Source organism: Helianthus annuus, chromosome 16 (genome assembly GCF_002127325.2).
Source record: "Helianthus annuus cultivar XRQ/B chromosome 16, HanXRQr2.0-SUNRISE, whole genome shotgun sequence".
NCBI lineage: Eukaryota > Viridiplantae > Streptophyta > Magnoliopsida > Asterales > Asteraceae > Helianthus > Helianthus annuus.
The window spans coordinates 108,319,307-108,339,770 of NC_035448.2; the positions used below are offsets into that span (position 1 = coordinate 108,319,307).

Here is a 20,464-nt window from a genome sequence, read left to right on the forward strand (position 1 = left end):
ACCTCAAATTTAAAATTTTAAAGTTTCTATTTCTATTTCCGGAATTCAAATTTAAAATTTAAAATCTTGAGCAATTTTAAATTTCGTTAGTGATTTATTTTTAGTATGATAATTTTCCGAAATTAAGATTTCTATTTCCATTTCCGGAATTCAAATTATAAATTTAAAATTTTGAGCATCTTTAAATTTCGTTAGTGATTTATTTTTGAAACCTCAAATTTAAATTTTAGTGATTTATTTTTAGTATGATTATTTTCCGGAATTAAGGTTTCTATTTCTATAAATAAATGGTGATTTATTTTAATATGATAATTTACGGGTTTGGATGTTAATGATTTATTATTCAGAATTGAAATTTTAAATTTTAAATTTTGAGGTTTCTATTTTAAATTTTAAATTTAAAATTTTGAGCAATTTTAAATTTCGTTAGTGATTTATTTTTAGTATGATAATTTTTCAGAATTAAGGTTTCTATTTCTATAAATAAATGGTGTTACGTTTTTTGAAACCCCAAATTTAAAATTTTAAGCTTTCTATTTCTATTTTCGGAATTCAAATTTTAAATTTAAAATTTTGAGCAATTTTAAATTTCGTTAGTGATTTATTTCAGTATGATAATTTTTCGGAATTAAGGTTTCTATTTCTATTTCCGGAATTCAAATTTTAAATTTAAAATTTTGAGCAATTTTAAATTTCGTTGGTGATTTATTTTTGAAACCTCAAATTTAAATTTTAGTGATTTACTTTTAGTATGATAATTTTCCGGAATTAAGGTTTCTATTTCTATAAATAAATGGTGATTTATTTTTAGTATGATAATTTTTAGTATGATAATTTACGCGATTGGATGTTAGTGATTTAATTTTCAGAATTCAAATTTTAAATTTTAAATTTTAAATTTTAAATTTTGAGGTTTCTATTTTAAATTTAAAATTTTGAGCAATTTTAAATTTCGTTAGTGATTTATTTTTAGTATGATAATTTTCCGGAATTAAGGTTTCTATTTCTATAAATAAATGGTGTTACGTTTTTTGAAACCTCAAATTTAAAATTTTAAGTTTTCTATTTCTATTTCCGTAATTCAAATTTTAAATTTAAAATTTTGAGCAATTTTAAATTTCGTTAGTGATTTATTTTTAGTATGCTAATTTTTCGGAATTAAGGTTTTTATTTCTATTTCCGGAATTCAAATATTAAATTTAAAATTTTGAGCAATTTTAAATTTCGTTAGTGATTTATTTTTGAAAACTCAAATTTAAATTTTAGTTTTTTATTTTTAGTATGATAATTTTCTGGAATTAAGGTTTCTATTTCTATAAATAAATGGTGATTTATTTTTAGTATGATAATTTTTAGTATGATAATTTACGGGATTGGATGTTAGTGATTTAATTTTCAGAATTCAAATTTTAAATTTTGAGGTTTCTATTTTAAATTTTAAATTTAAAATTTTGAGCAATTTTAAATTTCGTTAGTGTTTATTTTTAGTATGATAATTTTCTGGAATTAAGGTTTCTATTTCTATAAATAAATGGTGTTACGTTTTTCGAAACCTCAAATTTAAAATTTTAAGGTTTCTATTTCTATTTCCGGAATTCAAACTTTAAATTTTAAATTTTGAGCAATATTAAATTTCGTTAGTGATTTATTTTTAGTATGATAATTTTTCGGAATTAAGGTTTCTATTTCTATTTCCGGAATTCAAATTTTAAATTTAAAAATTTGAGCAATTTTAAATTTCGTTAGTGATTTATTTTTGAAACCTCAAATTTAAATTTTAGTGATTTATTTTTAGTATGATAATTTTCCGGAATTAAGGTTTCTATTTCTATTTCTATTTCCGGAATTCAAATTTGAAATTTAAAATTTTGAGCAAATTTAAATTTCGTTAGTGATTTATTTTTAGTATGATAATTTTCCAAACTTAAGGTTTCTATTTCTATAAATAAATGGTGTTACGTTTTTTGAAACCTTTTTTTGTTTGTTTCGGTTTTATATGTTTTCCCGCTATTATGAGTTTATTTCTATAAATAATTTATCGTTTTTACGTGTTTAAAACCATTCACATTTAATTTGCAAGTATGGATTTGAGTAAAAACAGTCCTTCATTCTTAAAGCTGATTGAGGACGATGATCCTATTTTTTTGGTATGTTTATTGGTTTTATGATTACTAAAATATTGTATTTAGACTTATGTATTTGATTTTTTATTTATTTTTTTTTTTGTTTTCACTGATAGGAAATACCTAATGAAATTGCTTCATTAATATGGGGAGAACAACCACCTTACAAGGAATCTAACTATGATTCATTGTTTACAACGAATTTGCTTTATTTAATTTTTTATTTATTTTTTCGGTATAATTTTAGGTTTCATTGTTTATGCTGATGTGTATAATTTTGTATTTTTTTTTTTTTGCAAATCTAACTATGATATTTTTTAAAATTTTAATATTTGGGTTGTTTCTAATAAATTTTATACTGTTTTAATATGTATTAATTACAACCCATCAAAGATTTCGTTATTTTCTTAAATTTTAGTATTATATGGTTTTCCTAAATTAAGGTATCTCTTTCTATAAATAAATAGTAGAGCAATTTTGTTTGACAAAGTTAGACTTTCCTAATAAGTTTGCTTAATTTACGGGATTGGATGTTAGTGATTTAATTTTCAGAATTCAAATTTTAAATTTTGAAGTCAATCGTTATTTTAAATTTAAATTTTGAAGTCAATCATTATTGTAAATCTTCCATTTTTTTGTTGTTCAATATGTTTAATTCGGTTAGAATTAAAAGGGTTTGGAAATAAAAGGTTTGGAGTTTAGGTTTTCAGTTTAGATCTACGTTAATTAAAACATTCTACCTTTTTTGGCAATAGGTGTTTTGCTTTCTTTAAAGTAAATCCTTCAGTTGAGGTATCACTTGGATATAAATCCTTCATCTATTTTTTTATCTTTCTTGAAAGCAAATGGGATGTTGTAACTGGACTTTTGTTTGTTTCTTTTTATGAGTCAGGTATTTTTTTTATTTGTTTATTATTTGATTATTTTTTTTGCAAGTGAACACGACCAGAGGCAAACTAATAGTGTTTCAGTAAGCTTATAAATTTTCCATAGAGAAGAAACGAAGGGAGAAGTATTCTTAGAGGTATGCTTATGAACACCGTTTGATTCTTGGTCATATGTATCACTCTTCGCATTAGGACACTTCTTATATCGTCTTGAGAAAAGACAAAAGGTATATATTCAAACGATATTCAATTATAAAAACATTATTGAACAATTTATAACGTTAATAAACAATGTGTTTTTCAGCATTTGGTTGGCATTTGGTGCATAAAGATTGATTATTATTATTATTATTATTATTAACTTTTTACTTAATGGTGTGGCTAGGGTGATTTACTAATCAAGTGGTGGCTCAAGTGGATGATTCTACCATTTTTGTTGGGTACGTGTCAAGATTTCTAGGTAGTTTAATATATTGTTTTATTTGAGTTATAAAGTGAAAGGTATGGTTTATTTTGAGTTTTGATCTTTCTCCCACTTTATTCAATTGGATATTTTAAACTTTGCTATCTAAGCTTTATTTGGACTCAGTGACTTGAGATTTTGGGTTTTTAGGTCCGCTGGGTTACCTAGGGGATTACATTTGAGCTTTTGTTGAAATATGGTTTAAATCAAGATGATAGAACCTACCATAAAGATAAAAAAAATATAAATACCTCCTCGCGTTTGTGATGAGTGCGTGTTCACCTCTGCTCTCCGTCTCTCGCCTCGGTTCCAAGGACCCTATTTCAGTACGCAGTTTTCTGATCTGATCGGAGGTGCAATTACCGACCAGATCGAGTGTCCATGTAAGCAGTCTCCATCTTAGCTCATTAACTCCATCTGATCTGAAATTTTAGGATTTTGGTGATGTTTAACGATTTAATGTGTATTGTTTCTTTGCTCTTTATTTGCCAAGTTTGATTCATGTTTTGAGGATTTTGTGTTTTGATAGTTGCTGACAGCATACATTGATCTATTTCAGGTATGGGAATAGATCATAACATGTTGAGAGTTCGTCTTTGTGAAGCATGATTTGATGAAGAATCGATTAAACGAAGGGATAATGGTTCATTAATCGCTCATATTGCTAAACTTGAAGCTCAGGTTGTTATTCTTTTCCACGTTGTTGACAACTGTATGGTTTTGTTAATTGGATTCAGTTGTTAGGATTCATGATCAATTTTTTTACTTGCTAAAGATTTTATTTTTAAGAAACATACTGACTAATTAGCTCCTAAAAATGTTGACTGGAGGTGGAGATGGTCAAATGAATGATTTAGTTTGCTGCTATTATCATTGGAACCGCGATTGGTTTAAACGTGGTAAATGGAGTTAGTTGAGCCAGTCCTCAGAGTGTTGTCATAACCGAAAGGTAACCTTAAACAGGTACGTTTTATAATTTTTTATGATATTTTTTAGTTGTGAATGTTTCAAATTTTGAAGAAATTGATCGGTAGAATTGATTGATTTACTTCAAATGCTACTCAATTAAGAGCATTAAAAGTCTGACCCAAATTAAGCAGACAACTAATTTTTTTTTTGTTTTTTTTTGTTTTTTTTTTTTTGCAGATTACTTCTTTGGTTGTGAAGATCGTGTGATTTTGGAATAAGATCGTGTGATTCTTGAAGTCATGCATTATTTGTGGAATTTAAGCTATTTAGTTGATTTATGTTTGCGTTTTTTTGTGAGAGAAGTCAAATGATTTTGTTACTTTTCTTCATTTGATAGTGCGGTTTTGTGATAGGACTACAACTTGCCCCTTTCATTAATCTTAGTGTTAGTGTATAAGTAAATGATTCCAAACTGCTTGAAATTTCCACAGGTCCCAAATCGTCACTCATAAGAAAATTATTCATATAAATAGCTTTTGCCGTCGACATAACTGTTTTGTGTTTTCTATCTTAATTTGTGTTTCTATTGTAGTATACGACGCCGTTGACATTTTCGGGATCTCACAAGGACCGAGGAAGTGGAGGAGGTAGGGGTTCGGGTACTACAAGTTGTAGGGGGTCTACGGTGAGGCCAAGTTTAGACATGAACAATCTTATAAAGTTGTTCAACGGTTTGGATTTGTTAAAACTCGAGCTTAATCGATTGGAAATTGAAGTCACATGTGATTAATGCAAAATGATTGATTTACTTCAAATGCTACTCAATTAAGAGCATTAAAAGTCTGACCCAAATTAAGCAGACAACTAATTTTTTTTTTGTTTTTTTTTTGTTTTTTTTGTTTTTTTTTTTTTTTTTTGCAGATTACTTCTTTGGTTGTGAAGATCGTGTGATTTTGGAATAAGATCGTGTGATTCTTGAAGTCATGCATTATTTGTGGAATTTAAGCTATTTAGTTGATTTATGTTTGCGTTTTTTTGTGAGAGAAGTCAAATGATTTTGTTACTTTTCTTCATTTGATAGTGCGGTTTTGTGATAGGACTACAACTTGCCCCTTTCATTAATCTTAGTGTTAGTGTATAAGTAAATGATTCCAAACTGCTTGAAATTTCCACAGGTCCCAAATCGTCACTCATAAGAAAATTATTCATATAAATAGCTTTTGCCGTCGACATAACTGTTTTGTGTTTTCTATCTTAATTTGTGTTTCTATTGTAGTATACGACGCCGTTGACATTTTCGGGATCTTACAAGGACCGAGGAAGTGGAGGAGGTAGGGGTTCGGGTACTACAAGTTGTAGGGGGTCTACGGTGAGGCCAAGTTTAGACATGAACAATCTTATAAAGTTGTTCAACGGTTTGGATTTGTTAAAACTCGAGCTTAATCGATTGGAAATTGAAGTCACATGTGATTAATGCAAAATGATTTGTTAGATTAATTGATTTTTTTTTTGTTTTTGAATGTTGATATTGTTTGTTCTTCTGCAGATTATGATCGAGAACCGAGCGAATCACAATCTTAGATAGATCTTAAATTAAATGTCTACATAAAAAAATGATTGAAAACTATAACTTTAATGTCATTGTGGGTTAACTGCTCATTTAATTAGTTGATGGTTGCATAGGTGTTCACATGTTGAATACATTATTTGATTTATATACTTCATGTTATAGACGGAAAGAATTATATAGAATTTAGATTGTTAATTTATATAGCCACCAACTATCTTACCTTCACCAACAGATTCTCATGTATTTTCCATTGAGTAATTTATATTAATGTTTCACGGGTTATTTTTTTTAACGAACTGAGCCATCTGGGTTGGATTTATAGTTTACATTTTTCCATGTTTATATATTAGTGTTAGTTGGTTTTCTTTTTTGTTGTAGCTGATGTAGGTGTCATTGTATCATAATATAAGAATCCAAACATGTATTTTTTTGGTTAATTTTTTTTTTGTTGTAGCTGATGTGGGTGGGGCAAGGTTGGGAATAGGTATGAGTCGGGTCAAAATAGTTTGATTTAGAGTGTAGAGTGACAATGAGGTATTGTCTATACGTGTATATAAATTTTTAAAAAATAATCCGTTATACTAAAAAGATATACATGATTAATATACATTCTTGCTTTTGTATGTTTTTATGGCTCTTTACAACAAGAAAAAGTTTAAGAAACCGAATAAAAAATTTATGGTGGAGAAAATGGAAAGATGATACTTTAGATGTTAAAAGTGTTATTTTTATACTTTTATTTGTTGTAAATTAAATTTTCCTGCCCGGAAAATTTTCGGGTTATAACCTAGTTAATTATATAAAAAAAGAACGCACAAGATTATATATAATAAATCAATTTACCTGAAAGAATAGTAAATACGCCCCACTTGCGGTATGCGTACATAATGTATATATGTGTGGGTCATCGGGAGGCAAAAGTGAAAGTGCACTAATTTTAACGTTGTTTTACTAATTTCGTGAAAATAACGTTAAAAGCGAGGGACAATTAATCATGCATCATGTGGTGGCGTTGATAGCTGAAAGACAAAATGGTACATACACTAATTGGTTTTGTCCCGATTGTTGAGTGTTATGTGCCTTATGTCCAAGGTTTGATGCAAAACCATTATCGAGTCGGGGGTCTCAATGGAAGCAGCCTCCTTATTTTACGGGGTAAGGGTAAGACTGTCTACACTCTACACCTTACCCTCCTTAGACCATATCTTAGCTTTGCTATTGGTGGGATTTACTGAGTATGATGATGATGATGACGAAGACCTAAAAGAATAATAAATAAGAATCATTGTCAAGTTATTTATTGGGTAAATTACACTTTTCGTCCTTTATGTTTGTAGTGGATTGCAATGCATGACCTTTACAGTCACAGTTATTGTTATTTATTTGGAAAACGCGTTGCATATTTCGTCCTTTACCCAAAACCAGGTTAGAAATTTAAGTTAACTCTAATCATGTGCTTAGCACGTGAGGGCATTTATGTCCATCCACCTACCAACTACCCCACCATATAAAACCCCCCTTTTCACCCCCAAATCCCTCATTTTTAACATCGACGTTGTTCGACACCTTTAGGTTAAAGAAATTACACTCCCCACACATACTCTGCTCATCGATCATCTTCTTCACCAACAATCAGAGCGTGTACGATCACAACAGTGGAGCCAGTACGACCGACGTGGTTTATACGAAAGACAGTAAGTGGAGAGGAAGTTCTTGAACTTGATCTTTTTAATGATACAAGACACCGAGTGTAATGTGCATGATCCTAACTAGTCAACATTTGAAATTTGCAGTTGGGATGCCTCATTTATTCACTATAAGGCTACAATAAGGTGGTTAGTTAACCAAGAGTCCAAGTCGTGTATACGAAGGTGGTAAGATAACTTTTGTGGACATGATCGACATAGATAGGTTTTCAGTTCATGACATTTCAGAGATGATGGATGAGTTGGGCTACTCTTTTAGTGACCACATATATTTTTATTTCCAAAATCCTGAAAATAGATTTAGATAATGGTATTGAAGACTTAACTAGTGATCAAGATGTATTGGACTTGTCTAGGCATGTAGAATTTTATAAAGTTATCAATGTGTTTACATAACATGGGTTAGACATCATTAAGGATAAGCTGTCTAATTTGCAGCAAATTATGTGCATGGTTTGACTTTTGTATTAGGTCAAAGTGTATTGACCTTGTGTTGTGGTTAATGTCATGTTAAGTCTGTCATGTGTTTACCAATATTGCAACTTGCAAGTTTTTTAAACTTGGGAATGGGTCACAGGAGGTTGTTTAAGTTCCATGTGCATGGTTTTACTTTTGTTAGGTCCAAGTGTTTTGACTTTGTGTTGTTATTATCCAGTTAAGTCAGTGCTATATATGCCAAAGTTGCAATATATTGGTCTTTTGAACCAGGGAATGGGACATTGGCATGTTTTTGCCACATGAGGTTTTAAAGGTACATTTGTGCATAGTTTGACTTTGTTTGATGTCCATGCGGCTTATACCATTACATACCATGACTTGGTTTTAACCAAATTGCAGATGGTGATCATTTTTTATAATCATACCATTTGTCTTTCTTTTAACCAACATTGCCTGCAACATCAACATCATATTTTATAACATACAAAAACTGCATTACATGCATATCACATAGATAGTCAACCAACAGTTCCTAGTTACAAACGCCTAAAAGATAAACAGATATACCATGAAACAAAACCAACCCAAAAACAAAATCTTTTTCAGCTTCCTTGTCTCAGATTTAAGTTCTTTCACCTTTCCCCCAAGAGTGTAATTTGATTCCTCTAACATGTTCCTGTTTCGTAACAGACCTGGGATGATGTTCACACATGAATGGAAATTTGACCCTAAATCGGTTCTAAATCTACAAATTCAACTCAAAACTCGAAACCCTAAGAGATAACATGTACCTTAATCGTCTGAATTTACCATTGTTAACATTAGCAACCCATCACCACCACCATGTTCGCGTCTCCATCTCTCTCTCTGATCTCTCTATCTCTCTAGTCATTTCTCTCTCTAAATGGGGTGGATGAAGGGATCTGGGATGGAAGAGGGAGTTAAGGTGGCGAAGATGTTGATGTTGGTGGAGTTGCAGGTGGTGGTGGCTAGTGGTAAGTAGTGGATGTAGGTGGTGGTGAATGGTGCGTGAGAGAGAGAGAGAGACATACAAGTGCTTAAGGTGACGGAGATGTTGATGTTGATGGCGGCTGGTGGTACGTGGTGGAGGCAGGTGGTGGTGAGTGAGTGTGTATGTGTGTGTGAGAGAGAGAGAGAGACATACAAGGGCTTAAAAGGGTGAATAAGAAGGTTGGTGGGTCTCATTTTTAATTTTAATATAGAGTAAATTATGATTTTGACCCCTGTGGTTATATCACTTTTACCCTATTAGCTCAAAATAGGATTTTTTAACATCTGTGCCCCCATGGTCTCTATAACTAACTATTTTGGCCCCTGAGTCTAACTCAACCCCTTACCCTGGTTAAATATTTGTCACATGCAAGTCACATGATGGGTATATTTGTAATTTCTCCTCCCCTTTTCAGACTTTATAAACAAAACCCTAGCCATTTCTTTATCATTTCATTTTCTTCACCATTCCCTCTTAAACCCTAATTTCACACATGGTGATCTGATTCTAGTCTCTCTAATTCTAGTTTCCAATGAAACCCTATCTTTTTTTTTTTCACATCTTGTTCATACCCTTTTACCTGACCTTGTTATTTGTTTATGGTCAATGTCAAAGCGACCAACAATCGATCTTGATTCAGTTAAAGAACAATCTTTATTTCAATTCTTCACTTGCAACAAAGCTGGTTTCTTGGAACCCAAATGTCACATATTGCTGCAGTTGGTTGGGTGTAACTTGCAGCACAACGGGTCAAGTTATCGATATGGATTTAAGCAACGAAACGATTTCGGTTGGAATTAATGATTCCAGTGTTCTTTTTGATCTGCAGAATCTTGAAAGCCTGAGTCTTGCTGCAAATAACTTCAATTTCTCACAGATTCCTTCGAGATTTGGCAGTTTTGCAAGTTTGAAAATTGTAAACTTGTCGAATCCATATTTTTCAGGTCAGATCCCTGGAGAACTATCGCAGCTGAGTAGGCTGGAAATTCTTGATCTTTCTTCATTATTCTCGTACGGAATTCGTTCGCTAAGACTTGAAAACCCGAATCTCGCCACACTTGTTCAAAAGTTTACAAAGTTAAGATGTCTTTATCTTGATAATGTGAATATATCATCACAAAGATTTGATTTGGGGACAGAGTTATCTTGATAATGTGAATATATTTTTGTGGTGATAAGTGGGTATTAAATTGTTTTTAATAGGTGTTACTAAAGGGGGAGAAGAAATTACAAATATATCCTTCGTGTGACTTGCATGTACCAAATAATTAACCAGGGTAAGGGGTTGAGTTAGACTCAGGGGCCAAAATAGTTAGTTATAGAGACCATGGGGGCACAAATGTTAAAAAATCATATTTTGGGCTAATAGGGTAAAAGTGATATAACCACAGGGGCCAAAATCGTAATTTACTCTTTTAATGTATTTACTTCTATTGTTTTTATTTAATACTAAGGGCATTTTGGTCATTTTACATGGAGTTAACAGTGAAAACTAACGGACATCCATTCCAGGAACTATCCGAGTAACAACTTGTCAAACCATAGGAGCAACAGTGTAATTTCCAAAAGTTACGGATTATAAGTGTTATTTTACAAACCACAGAGACCATCCGAACATTTTATATTTTTACTATACATTTTATTAAAAGCCTAACCTATTCTTTCAAACACTTGAATATATCTAAAAAGCTATACTTACCAGCTTACATACAGCCACCTAACACCAACCAACTACTTCTACGAAAGATACCCAAAATGAAAATAAAGCACGTGGAAGAATCAACATCCCAAACGCTACCCTCCTAGAGGCCAGAATCATGCCTTGTCGAATCCATCGCACCTGGACGCTTTACCATTAAAATGCTTCTTCCATCGTGCTTCATCAGACCATCACTTCGGACCCCCCTTTACAAACCCTCACACTGGACTCACATTTCTCCAATTAACCACCACAACCTCCGCCGCCTATCTTTTAGGGCAGCGTCAATTTCAACTGCTTCCACCGTTGAAGAACAAGCCTCTGCTATGGCTCAAGATGGATCCACACGTCAGCATCCCTTACAGGTTTGCTCCTTGTTCCTGAATCCTGATTGACAACTGATTTTATTCTCGATTATAGGATTTGTGTTTGCTCGTGTGCATGCTTGAGATGGAGTAATTTTCACTGAATTAGGTTGTGTATATGAACGAACGATTGTGTTTGAAATGGTGGAATTAGGGTTATTGAAATTTGAAGTAGTTTGATTTGAGTACTGAAGTTGAATTGGGGGATTTTTGGATCTATGAATGTTTAGGTATGGAAACATTGGGGGATTTTGGTTTGCTTTGAGCAACTGGATTGAAACCTTAAAAATTGATTATTAAGGATTCTTATGCAAAGTGTAGTATTCGGAAGAATCAATAAGGTTAATAAAAACAAACCGAGACGTCATCTTGGTTTAAAAAAGCGCGCCTTAAGCACAAAGAACTGCGCCTTGTGTGACAATAAGGCGAGCTCTGTACAAAAAGCAAGCTTTTTTGGAAAAAAAAATCCCACCGAGGCGCGCACTTCTTGTACAGTAGGTGTATTTGTGCTTTAAACTGTTATGCATGTAGCTAAAATGGTTTTACATTTAAGTGATTTATACATTAAATCATATTTAAACTTTATTTATAAATATATTTTGGGTAAGGGATGCTAAAAACCTATAGGATATATATAAAAAATATATATAGGCACTTTGCGCCTCGCGTACGAAAAGCTCTTCGCTTTTGCTATTTGCGCTTTGATTTTAGACCTTGTCGCTTTTGTGCGCTTCGCGCTTTTTTAAACCTAGGATGTAATGATTGTTTTGGTGATTCCATACCTACATATTCTTAAATTAATAGTCATTCAATTTGACTTTTGTGTTCAAGTTGATTCTCATCTCACATTATAGTTGGCCTCATTACTTGATAAATGACAAAATTACAAACATAACTGATTATTTGTTTTGCGATAGAGTTGGTACAATTCACGTTTCAAAGACTATTAGTTTATGTAAAACTTTATACCAAGAAAACATTCAAAGATCACCAATCGAAAACAGTGTGACATCAAAAATACAGATTGAAAACCTAAACCGTGAGCTCTTCGTGGACAAAGCCGACAGTTTAGGTTTTCAATCTGTATGTTTGACGTCACACTGTTTTTGCTCGGTGATCTTTGAATGTATTCTTGGTATAAAGTTTTGCAGAACAGAAGCCAATATTCTTTGAAATGAGAGTGATCGCGAGATCATCTTAAATACATGCCTTGAAACATCATTTGGGTGAGCGGAACAAAAATGTTGTGCAATGATCAGCGATATTTTCTACATCTCAATATCTAATAATAGTTTTGAGCCTCCTCTATTATATAGGTCTGTAAAAAAATTATTCTTATGAATAAAAATGTGTGAGTGAAGTTTCCACCTCACTAAGTGTAGAAACCACAATACCACATGAGAGCTCACCACATGGTTTTTTCATTCCTGCTTTATGTGTATTCAAAGATAATGCCATGTTCTAAATTCCAGTTAATTACACTAACCTAGATTGCGTTTGGTTTGAAGGAATAGAATGGTCATAGGGAACTTATTTTTGAAGTGAATTAGAATGAAATTTAAAGTGATTGACCCACTTGTTTGGTTGGCATGAAATGCAAGGGATTGTTATTTAGGCCTCTTAATGTGATTATGTGATAATTAAATCATTTGAAATGAATAATCAGTTGTAAAATAAAAACAAACCGTAGGAGACCTAATTTATAAATAAAATGATTAGAAAGGACATTTTTATGCAATGAAAAGTCTCTTGAATTAAAGAAGTGGAAAATAGATCATATTTATCTTACTGTTATTTTCTCAGGTCGCAAAACGCTTAGAGAAATTCAAAACCACAATTTTCACACAAATGAGTTCACTCGCCATAGAACACGGAGCAATAAACCTAGGTCAAGGATTCCCCAATTTCGACGGGCCCGATTTTGTCAAAGAAGTCGCCATTCAAGCTATAAAAGATGGAAAAAACCAATACGCCCGCGGATTCGGTGTCCCCGATCTCAACTCAGCTATCGCAGACCGCTTCCATAAAGACACCGGGCTCACAGTCAACCCGGAAAAAGAAATAACCGTCACTTCCGGTTGCACAGAAGCCATTGCCGCCACTATTTTAGGGTTAATTAACCCCGGAGACGAAGTAATCGTTTTCGCCCCGTTTTATGATTCTTATGAAGCCACTTTATCAATGGCGGGTGCCAAAATTACATGCATTACCCTTCGTCCTCCGGATTTCTCTCTTCCGATCGAAGAGCTAAAATCGAAAGTTTCTAAAAATACCCGCGCGATTCTCATGAACACTCCGCATAACCCGACGGGAAAAATGTTTACACGTGAAGAACTTGATCAAATTGCATCATTATGCATCGAAAACGACGTTTTAGTCTTTAGTGACGAAGTTTACGACAAATTATCGTTCGAAATGGATCATATATCTATTGCTTCACTCCCCGGGATGTATGAGAGAACCGTGACGTTAAATTCGTTAGGAAAAACGTTTTCTTTAACGGGGTGGAAAATCGGGTGGGCCATAGCTCCAACACACTTAATTTGGGGTGTTAAACAAGCCCATTCTTACCTCACGTTTGCCACCTCGACACCTATGCAATATGCTGCTGCTGCGGCTTTACGGGCCCCGGATTCTTACTATGAGGAGTTAAGGAAAGATTACAAGGCGAAAAAGGAGATATTGGTGGAGGGTTTGAAGAGTGTCGGGTTTAATGTTTATCCCTCGAGTGGGACCTACTTTGTGGTGGTGGATCATACCCCGTTTGGGCTTCCTAACGATGTGGCGTTTTGTGAGTACTTGATTAAGGAAGTTGGTGTTGTAGCGATTCCGACAAGCGTGTTTTATTTGGACCCAAGTGAGGGGAAGAATCTGGTGAGGTTTACTTTTTGCAAAGATGAGGAGACACTTAGGAGTGCTGTTGCAAGAATGAAAGAGCGACTCCCACGTAAGTGATGCTTACGGGCGATTAAGAGGTAGGGGTATGTAGTGATGTCTTCATGTTATGTCTATGTGTTGCCCTGTTTAATTTATGTATTTGGTTACATTGTACTCCTTTTAAATAAAATCTGAAGACATTGTGTTCTGGATCCTGATAGTTTCGGTCTTGGACTAAGAACTGGTTTCATAAAGCTTTGAAAACCGAGAATCAAACCGGACATAACCGGTTCTGATCTTGTCTGGTCTGAGCTTTGATTCTTCAGTTTTTGCATCAAGTATTGTATATAGACTGTAGAACATTAATAAGGTGTTGCAAAATATATGAGTTTTGTTGGATGAGGGCTTGGAAAAGATAATGAAACGTGTGTTTAGTTTCATTCTTGTGTGCACATTTTAGTGTCGCATTATTAGTAAGATATATCAAAGCACTAATTGCATTCAAAGTAAGATACATCATAGCACCTACTAGCCAATGAGCAAGGGAGGGGAAGTGAAGATTTAGGTTTGAGGCTAGAGGTTTCAAGCTCAAATCCGATCCCAACCAGGTTTTATCGCAATGGGTCTTCGAGCAGCGGGTTTTCCTTGGAACTGGTGATGATGGGCTTGGGCTACCCAACCCTGTCTGCGGTCACTGGCTTATGAGGTCGCTTTTTATCATTGGGTTACCCAGAGTAGCTGGCCTTTTATTTTGTTGACCGTTAAAAAAATAAAGAACCAACTGCATTAAAAGTAAGGGGCTGTTTGTTACTTCTTAATGGTTCAGACCTCTTACTGGTTCAGCACTTAATGGTTCAGACTGTTTGTTTCACGAGTAGATGTCTGAATGGTTCAAACATTTGCCTCTGAATGGTTAAGCATTATACATAGTCTGAATGGTTAAGACCTTTAATCTGAATTGGTCAAACATTTGCCTCTGAACGGTTAAATATTATACAGGCTCTTAATGGTTCAGACCTCTTACTGATTCAATACTTAATGGTTCAGAAATCTTACTGGTTCAGCACTTAACCATTCAGATGTTGACAAACAGCCCCTAAATCAAAAGTTAAAAGAATAATAATAATAATAATAATAATAATAATAATAATAATAATAATAATAATAATAATAATAATAATAATAATAATAATAATAATAAGAAAATGGTTGTATCAGGATTAGATAAACTTCTAAAATAAATTACTAAAGTTTTAAGGAATTTAGTGCTTGTAATAAAAATAAATTAATAAATTAAAAAGAAACAATATTATTATATTGTGATTGGGTCAACCCGTGAACCTAACCAACGAGCAACTTTTCTTTTTTTTTTTTGAACGTCCAACATAAGAATCGCCGGGTACTCCGTACGCGGCACCCATTGGCCGAAAGGTAGCCCGCGGCAGCCCAACCTGCACGCACGGAGCCCCTAGCCCACCATGCCACCAGTTCCGGGGAAAACCCGACCCTGCACCCGCCCGAGGGCACGACAATGCAAAGCCGGTAAAACCCGGGTGGATCAGGAATCGAACTTGAGACCTTTCGGTCAAAAGTCTTCCCTCATTTCCATAACCACTGAGCTATAAGCCCAGGGTTAACGAGCAACTTTTCTTAATACTCAAATGGCCAGAAAACTTGGTCGGTGACCCTAAAAGTATCTTGAATGGGTTGTAGTGGACTTATTTGGTCAACATACAAGTATTCATATTATAGCTAGTTCTTCATATCAAACACATCACATGCGTTCTATATCCACTACATCTTATTTTATGGATAATAAACCTAACTTTTACCAACAATTTGAGATTTAAACAATATCTGTTTCAAAAAGACTTTCTAGGTCAACCTTTGACTACAAATAGCTAAAAGCCCACGTGCATGTTCAACTCGATGGGATCCCAACTTATTTTAAAAACCTTAGGATCTTCCAGATGAAATTCAAAAGGTTACATAACATAATAAAAGAAATATAATATACCATTAACTTTAAATTTCCGTTCCATCAATATTTAGATCAATTTCATCACAATTATATTTTGGTGATACATACAATTCTGTTGTAGGATGATCCTTGAAAATAAATCAAGTGTACAAGATTACTCTACGTGGGTCAATAACTTTGTTTTGGCGAGTTTATCGACTCTTACCACATTATACGAATGAGATACCCCCAATTTAATAATATATGTAATGCTAATATTCAATACATTTAGTAGATACAAAACAATAAGGTGTGATTGAGTAAATCAACTCTTATAGAACTTAAAATGTTTAATTTAAGAGTATATCTTATATTGTTCATGTTAATGGGCAACCGTGGAGTGCGGCTTATGAATTAGCATAATATTGGGATATTGGGCATATGAGCAGTAGTGGATCCAGAAACTTTTTTCAATGGGTTTGTTTTGGTAGATTCTAGCTCGTTTTTTTTTTTTTCAAATCATACAAGATTTTCATTACTTTTTTCCATCAATTTCCAAACCGAGGGAGTTTATGTAAACCCACAAAACAAGGCTGGATCCGTCACTGCATACTGCATACGAGAGTGGAGACTCGAGAGGCACATATTCTTGCAAAGTACACGTCCTTATCTTTTCAAAACCTAAAAAAGAAGAAGAGAGTGGTTGTTATTTGTGACAAGTAGTACATACTTATAATAACTCCTAATTATATCATACACTTTTCTTTCCTTTTCTTTTCATAAGAGATTAAGGTGCTGTTTGTTTTTTCAGAGGTAAAATGTCTGCAGTCTGCGGACCACATCTGTAGACATCTGAACCAGAAGAGGTGGACCAAACCTCTACACTCTGCAAGAAGAAGACTGTTTGTTTTTTAACTTCTGCAAACTACTCAAATAATAGGCATGAATAACAATAAAAAATCAGCAAACTAACACCAAAATTTAGCAAAGTAACATAAAAAATTTATCAAAGTAACACCAAAATTCAGCAAATTAACATCAAAATTCTGCAAACTAACACCAAAATTCAGCAAATTAACATCAAAATTCTGCAAACTAACACCAAAATTAAGCAAACTAGCACCAAATTTTAGCTGAAAAAAACATATAATCTGAAAAAGTGCAAACAAATAACCTTGAAATTAAACCTAAACCACATATGATCAGAAAAAACATATAACTTATAATCTAAAAAGAAACATAGAACTTATAATCTGAAACAAAAAATAACTTCAATTCTGGAAAAAAAAAAAAACATACCTGAGGAGTTTGTCGACGGAGATGGCAGAGGTGGAGATGGGTGAACGAAGGCAGCAGTTGAGGGGAAAACGCGACGGCAGAGGTGGAGATGGGTGAACGACGGAGGTGGAGGGGGTAGCGGAGGTGCGGCGGAGGTGGAGGGGGTAGCGGAGGTGCGGCGGGGGTGGAGGGGGTAGCGGAGGTGGAGGGGGTAGCGGAGGTGGAGGTGGTAGCGGAGGTGGAGGTGGTAGCGGAGGTGTGGCGGAGGTGGAGGGGGTAGCGGAGGGGAGGCGGAGGTGTGGCGGAGGTGGAGGGGGAAGCGGAGGAGGTGAGATCTCTGTTGGAGAAGTGGAGATGGGGCTAGGGTTTCTGAGGTTTGAAGATGTGCAGGTTGAGAAGTGGAGCTTGAAGAGTTTTGAAGAGGCTAGGCCACATCTGTGTGGGGAAGACCTTTAGAAGAGGTTTTTTTAATGAAAGCTCTTCTAAAAAACAAATACGTTGCAGACTCAAACGTCTGCGCGTGGTCTGCGTGGTGCAGGCATAAGAGGTTGTGAAGTACTTCTAGCAAAAAAACAAACACCACGTAAGAGAACTTCTAACTTCTGTAAAATAATTGAAAAACATTCAGGTTTATACAGTTTTGACACTAAAAGAAACATACACCTTTTGGCTAGTGAACTTAAAGAATCTAAAAAAAATATCCGTAAAAAACGTTTATGTAATCAACAAACAATAACCTTTGGTTATGTTGTCGTAATTATCTTTAGGGATCACAAAAGAACTTGGCTATATACTCGAGTAAGGAGAAAAGGCCGTGAAAATAGCCAATTATGTAATGGTTGTATTTGGAGAGCAAAAATAGAGCTATATTCTCAAACGTTCCGGTATCGATACACAACATTTTGGACGAAATCAAAGCAGTCATATATTTATGGATAAAGGCTCGGGCTAAATCGCATTGTATAGATTGGGTGAAATGAAAAACCTTTGCTATGTAATTGTTTGTTTTGTTTCCCTCATTGTAGTTGTTGTGCTAGCAGCTTGCTAGTTTGGTTTTAATAAAAGTTTTCGTTCAAAAAATGTATTTATTTCACATACTTCTTATCCCATTCTTCAAGGCGTCAGCAAAGGTAATCAAAACTTTAGAAGGAATTAGGAGGAGTTTCCTTTGGGGAGGGGTTATGTTAAAAAATAAAATAACGGATGGAAAAAATGGTTAAGAGGGTGATTGGGATCCTTATAAAACTTCAAAAGTGGTTTTTCTTTTTGTTAAAGTTCTTAGACTATCCATATCAAGGATGTTTGTAGGTGACATAGAGGGTGTTCATTTCTATGTGAAGGGCATTTATGAGAGGGATGGATTAGTGAGTGTTGTAGAGGATGACATGGAGGGTGTTCATTCTTCACAATTCTTGGGGAAGAATGGTGAAGAATGGGCTAATGGTGGGTCCTTTTTTTTTATATAAGGTTGTTTGTGAGAAGGATATATATGTTATTGTTGTGGGTAAAAAGTGTTTGTGGGAAGAATAAGTGAAAAGCTGATGTGACATGCTGATTAGGCTGTTTGTAGAAAGGATAGCCTTTCACTGATGCGGATAGTCTTATAACTTATGACGTTTTTATAGGAGTTTTTATAAAGTGTTTGGATTAACTTTTGTGGTTAGAAAAGTAAAATTATCAAAAAGGATACGTAAGTTTTCATATTTAATTGTTATTTTAAAAGACGATGTTGATTGGTAATTTTATGTTTAAAAAGTCAAAAGTCATTTAGAAAGCCACGTATTTGTGGCTTTTGGAAAACAATTTTTTACTCATTTTCAAATAGCCAAGACAAAAGACACTTTTATCAATGCCAAACATTTTTTTAACTTATTGGTTTTTTGAAAAACCATAAGGGGACCCGGGGTGGAGCAAATTTACACCGTGATGGAATAGTTTCACGCGTGGAAGATAACAAAACATCACCGCCACCTCCGTCTATCACGCTCCATTTTTATAACGCGTGGTATTTTTCACGCGTGATGGGGTATTGAGTGATGAGGGAAATTGTTGGGTGTGGTGGTGAGTGATGGACATTTCTACTAAAAAAGGTTGTGAGTGATGGAATAATTGTTGATGACATGGCGGAACTTGATTGGAAGTTGTGAGTGAGTGATGAGCGATGACCACCCCTACCCCCTGAGTCAATAAGTTATTTCCAGGCAATGAGGTAGTGGTGGAGTGGTTTAGGAAAAAAATTGGCGTTACTTGTGACCCAGGCTCGATTTTCATTCTCCTCATTATTTTCTGCGGCATCCAGGTGAAGAGCGAATACGGGTGGCGCCGGTTCGACTTGGATGAGAGGCGAGGTTTTACCGATTATTCCACTGTAGTGCCTTCGGACGTGTAGAGGTCGGGTTTTTGCGCATTTAGGGAGAGCCAAGGGGCTGACGACGGTCGAGCAGTCGACCTTGCCCACAACGCCTGATGTCACAGTGGTTGGCACGTCGTTCCTTGCTGTTCAAAAAAAAGTTATTTCCAACTCAATTAGTCTAAAAATCTTGGTGGGTTAGGTGTTGGGAGTATTAAAAATGCAAACATGGGGCTGTTGTTGAAATGGTGGTGGAGACTTGAGTCCAAGACGAGCAGTTATGGGCAAGGGTAATTCTTTCTCCTCATGGAACCAGGCGGAAAGGAGAGTTGATCCCGGTTAACGAAAGTCAATTCAAAGTGTGGAAAAACATCGGTTCAATAGGAAAGGAATTCCAAAAACAAGGGGTGGAGATTAATAAGAAGTTATTTATAGATGTAACCACCCTCCGGCGTGAGTATAAGTATCGTTTAATAAGAGTAAACGAGTGTGTGTTAAGAGTAAGAGATTGAGAGAGCCGATCCTTAAACCTGAGGTTGAAGGCTGGTATTTATAGCTGAAGAGCGTGAAGAAAGAGATGGGCTGATGGTCCTTGGGCCGGACGTCGCCAACAAGGAATATCCTATTTGCCTCCTATGACACGACCGTTAGTGTTTGCAGAGGATTGGAATGTGCACATTGATAGGAGGCACGTGGCATGACGATTGTCCTTGTTATCGAGTCTGTCACTAGCTGTGAGTGGAGATCATGGAGCAATGAACAACGCAACCTAATTGGTTCCACGTCACCGTCATTTTGTACTTCTTGTCTCCTCCAAGATTAGCCAT

The 20,464-nt window shown here is 34.6% G+C and overlaps 2 protein-coding genes and 1 long non-coding RNA gene across 3 annotated transcripts; 2 read left to right on the forward strand and 1 right to left on the reverse strand.

Annotated features, from left to right (window-relative positions):
• Positions 1-4,043: 4,043 nt before the first annotated feature.
• LOC118488273 lies at positions 4,044-5,169 on the forward strand. Its single transcript, XR_004884087.1, has 3 exons — positions 4,044-4,154; positions 4,304-4,436; positions 4,620-5,169. It is a non-coding gene; the product is annotated as an uncharacterized LOC118488273 (long non-coding RNA).
• A 5,706-nt stretch (positions 5,170-10,875) lies between these two features.
• Positions 10,876-14,374, forward strand: LOC110917231 (probable N-succinyldiaminopimelate aminotransferase DapC). Its single transcript, XM_022161822.2, has 2 exons — positions 10,876-11,172; positions 12,976-14,374. Exons 1-2 carry the CDS (start codon positions 10,969-10,971, stop codon positions 14,125-14,127), a joined length of 1,356 nt encoding a protein of 451 aa, XP_022017514.1. The 5' UTR covers positions 10,876-10,968; the 3' UTR covers positions 14,128-14,374.
• A 1,948-nt stretch (positions 14,375-16,322) lies between these two features.
• Positions 16,323-20,464, reverse strand: LOC110917756 (formin-1-like). Its single transcript, XM_035985476.1, has 4 exons — positions 20,439-20,464; positions 17,309-17,737; positions 16,767-16,909; positions 16,323-16,690 (listed from the first exon to the last, which is right to left on the reverse strand). The coding sequence occupies exons 1-4, from the start codon at positions 20,462-20,464 to the stop codon at positions 16,545-16,547; spliced, it is 744 nt and encodes a 247-aa protein (XP_035841369.1). The 3' UTR covers positions 16,323-16,544.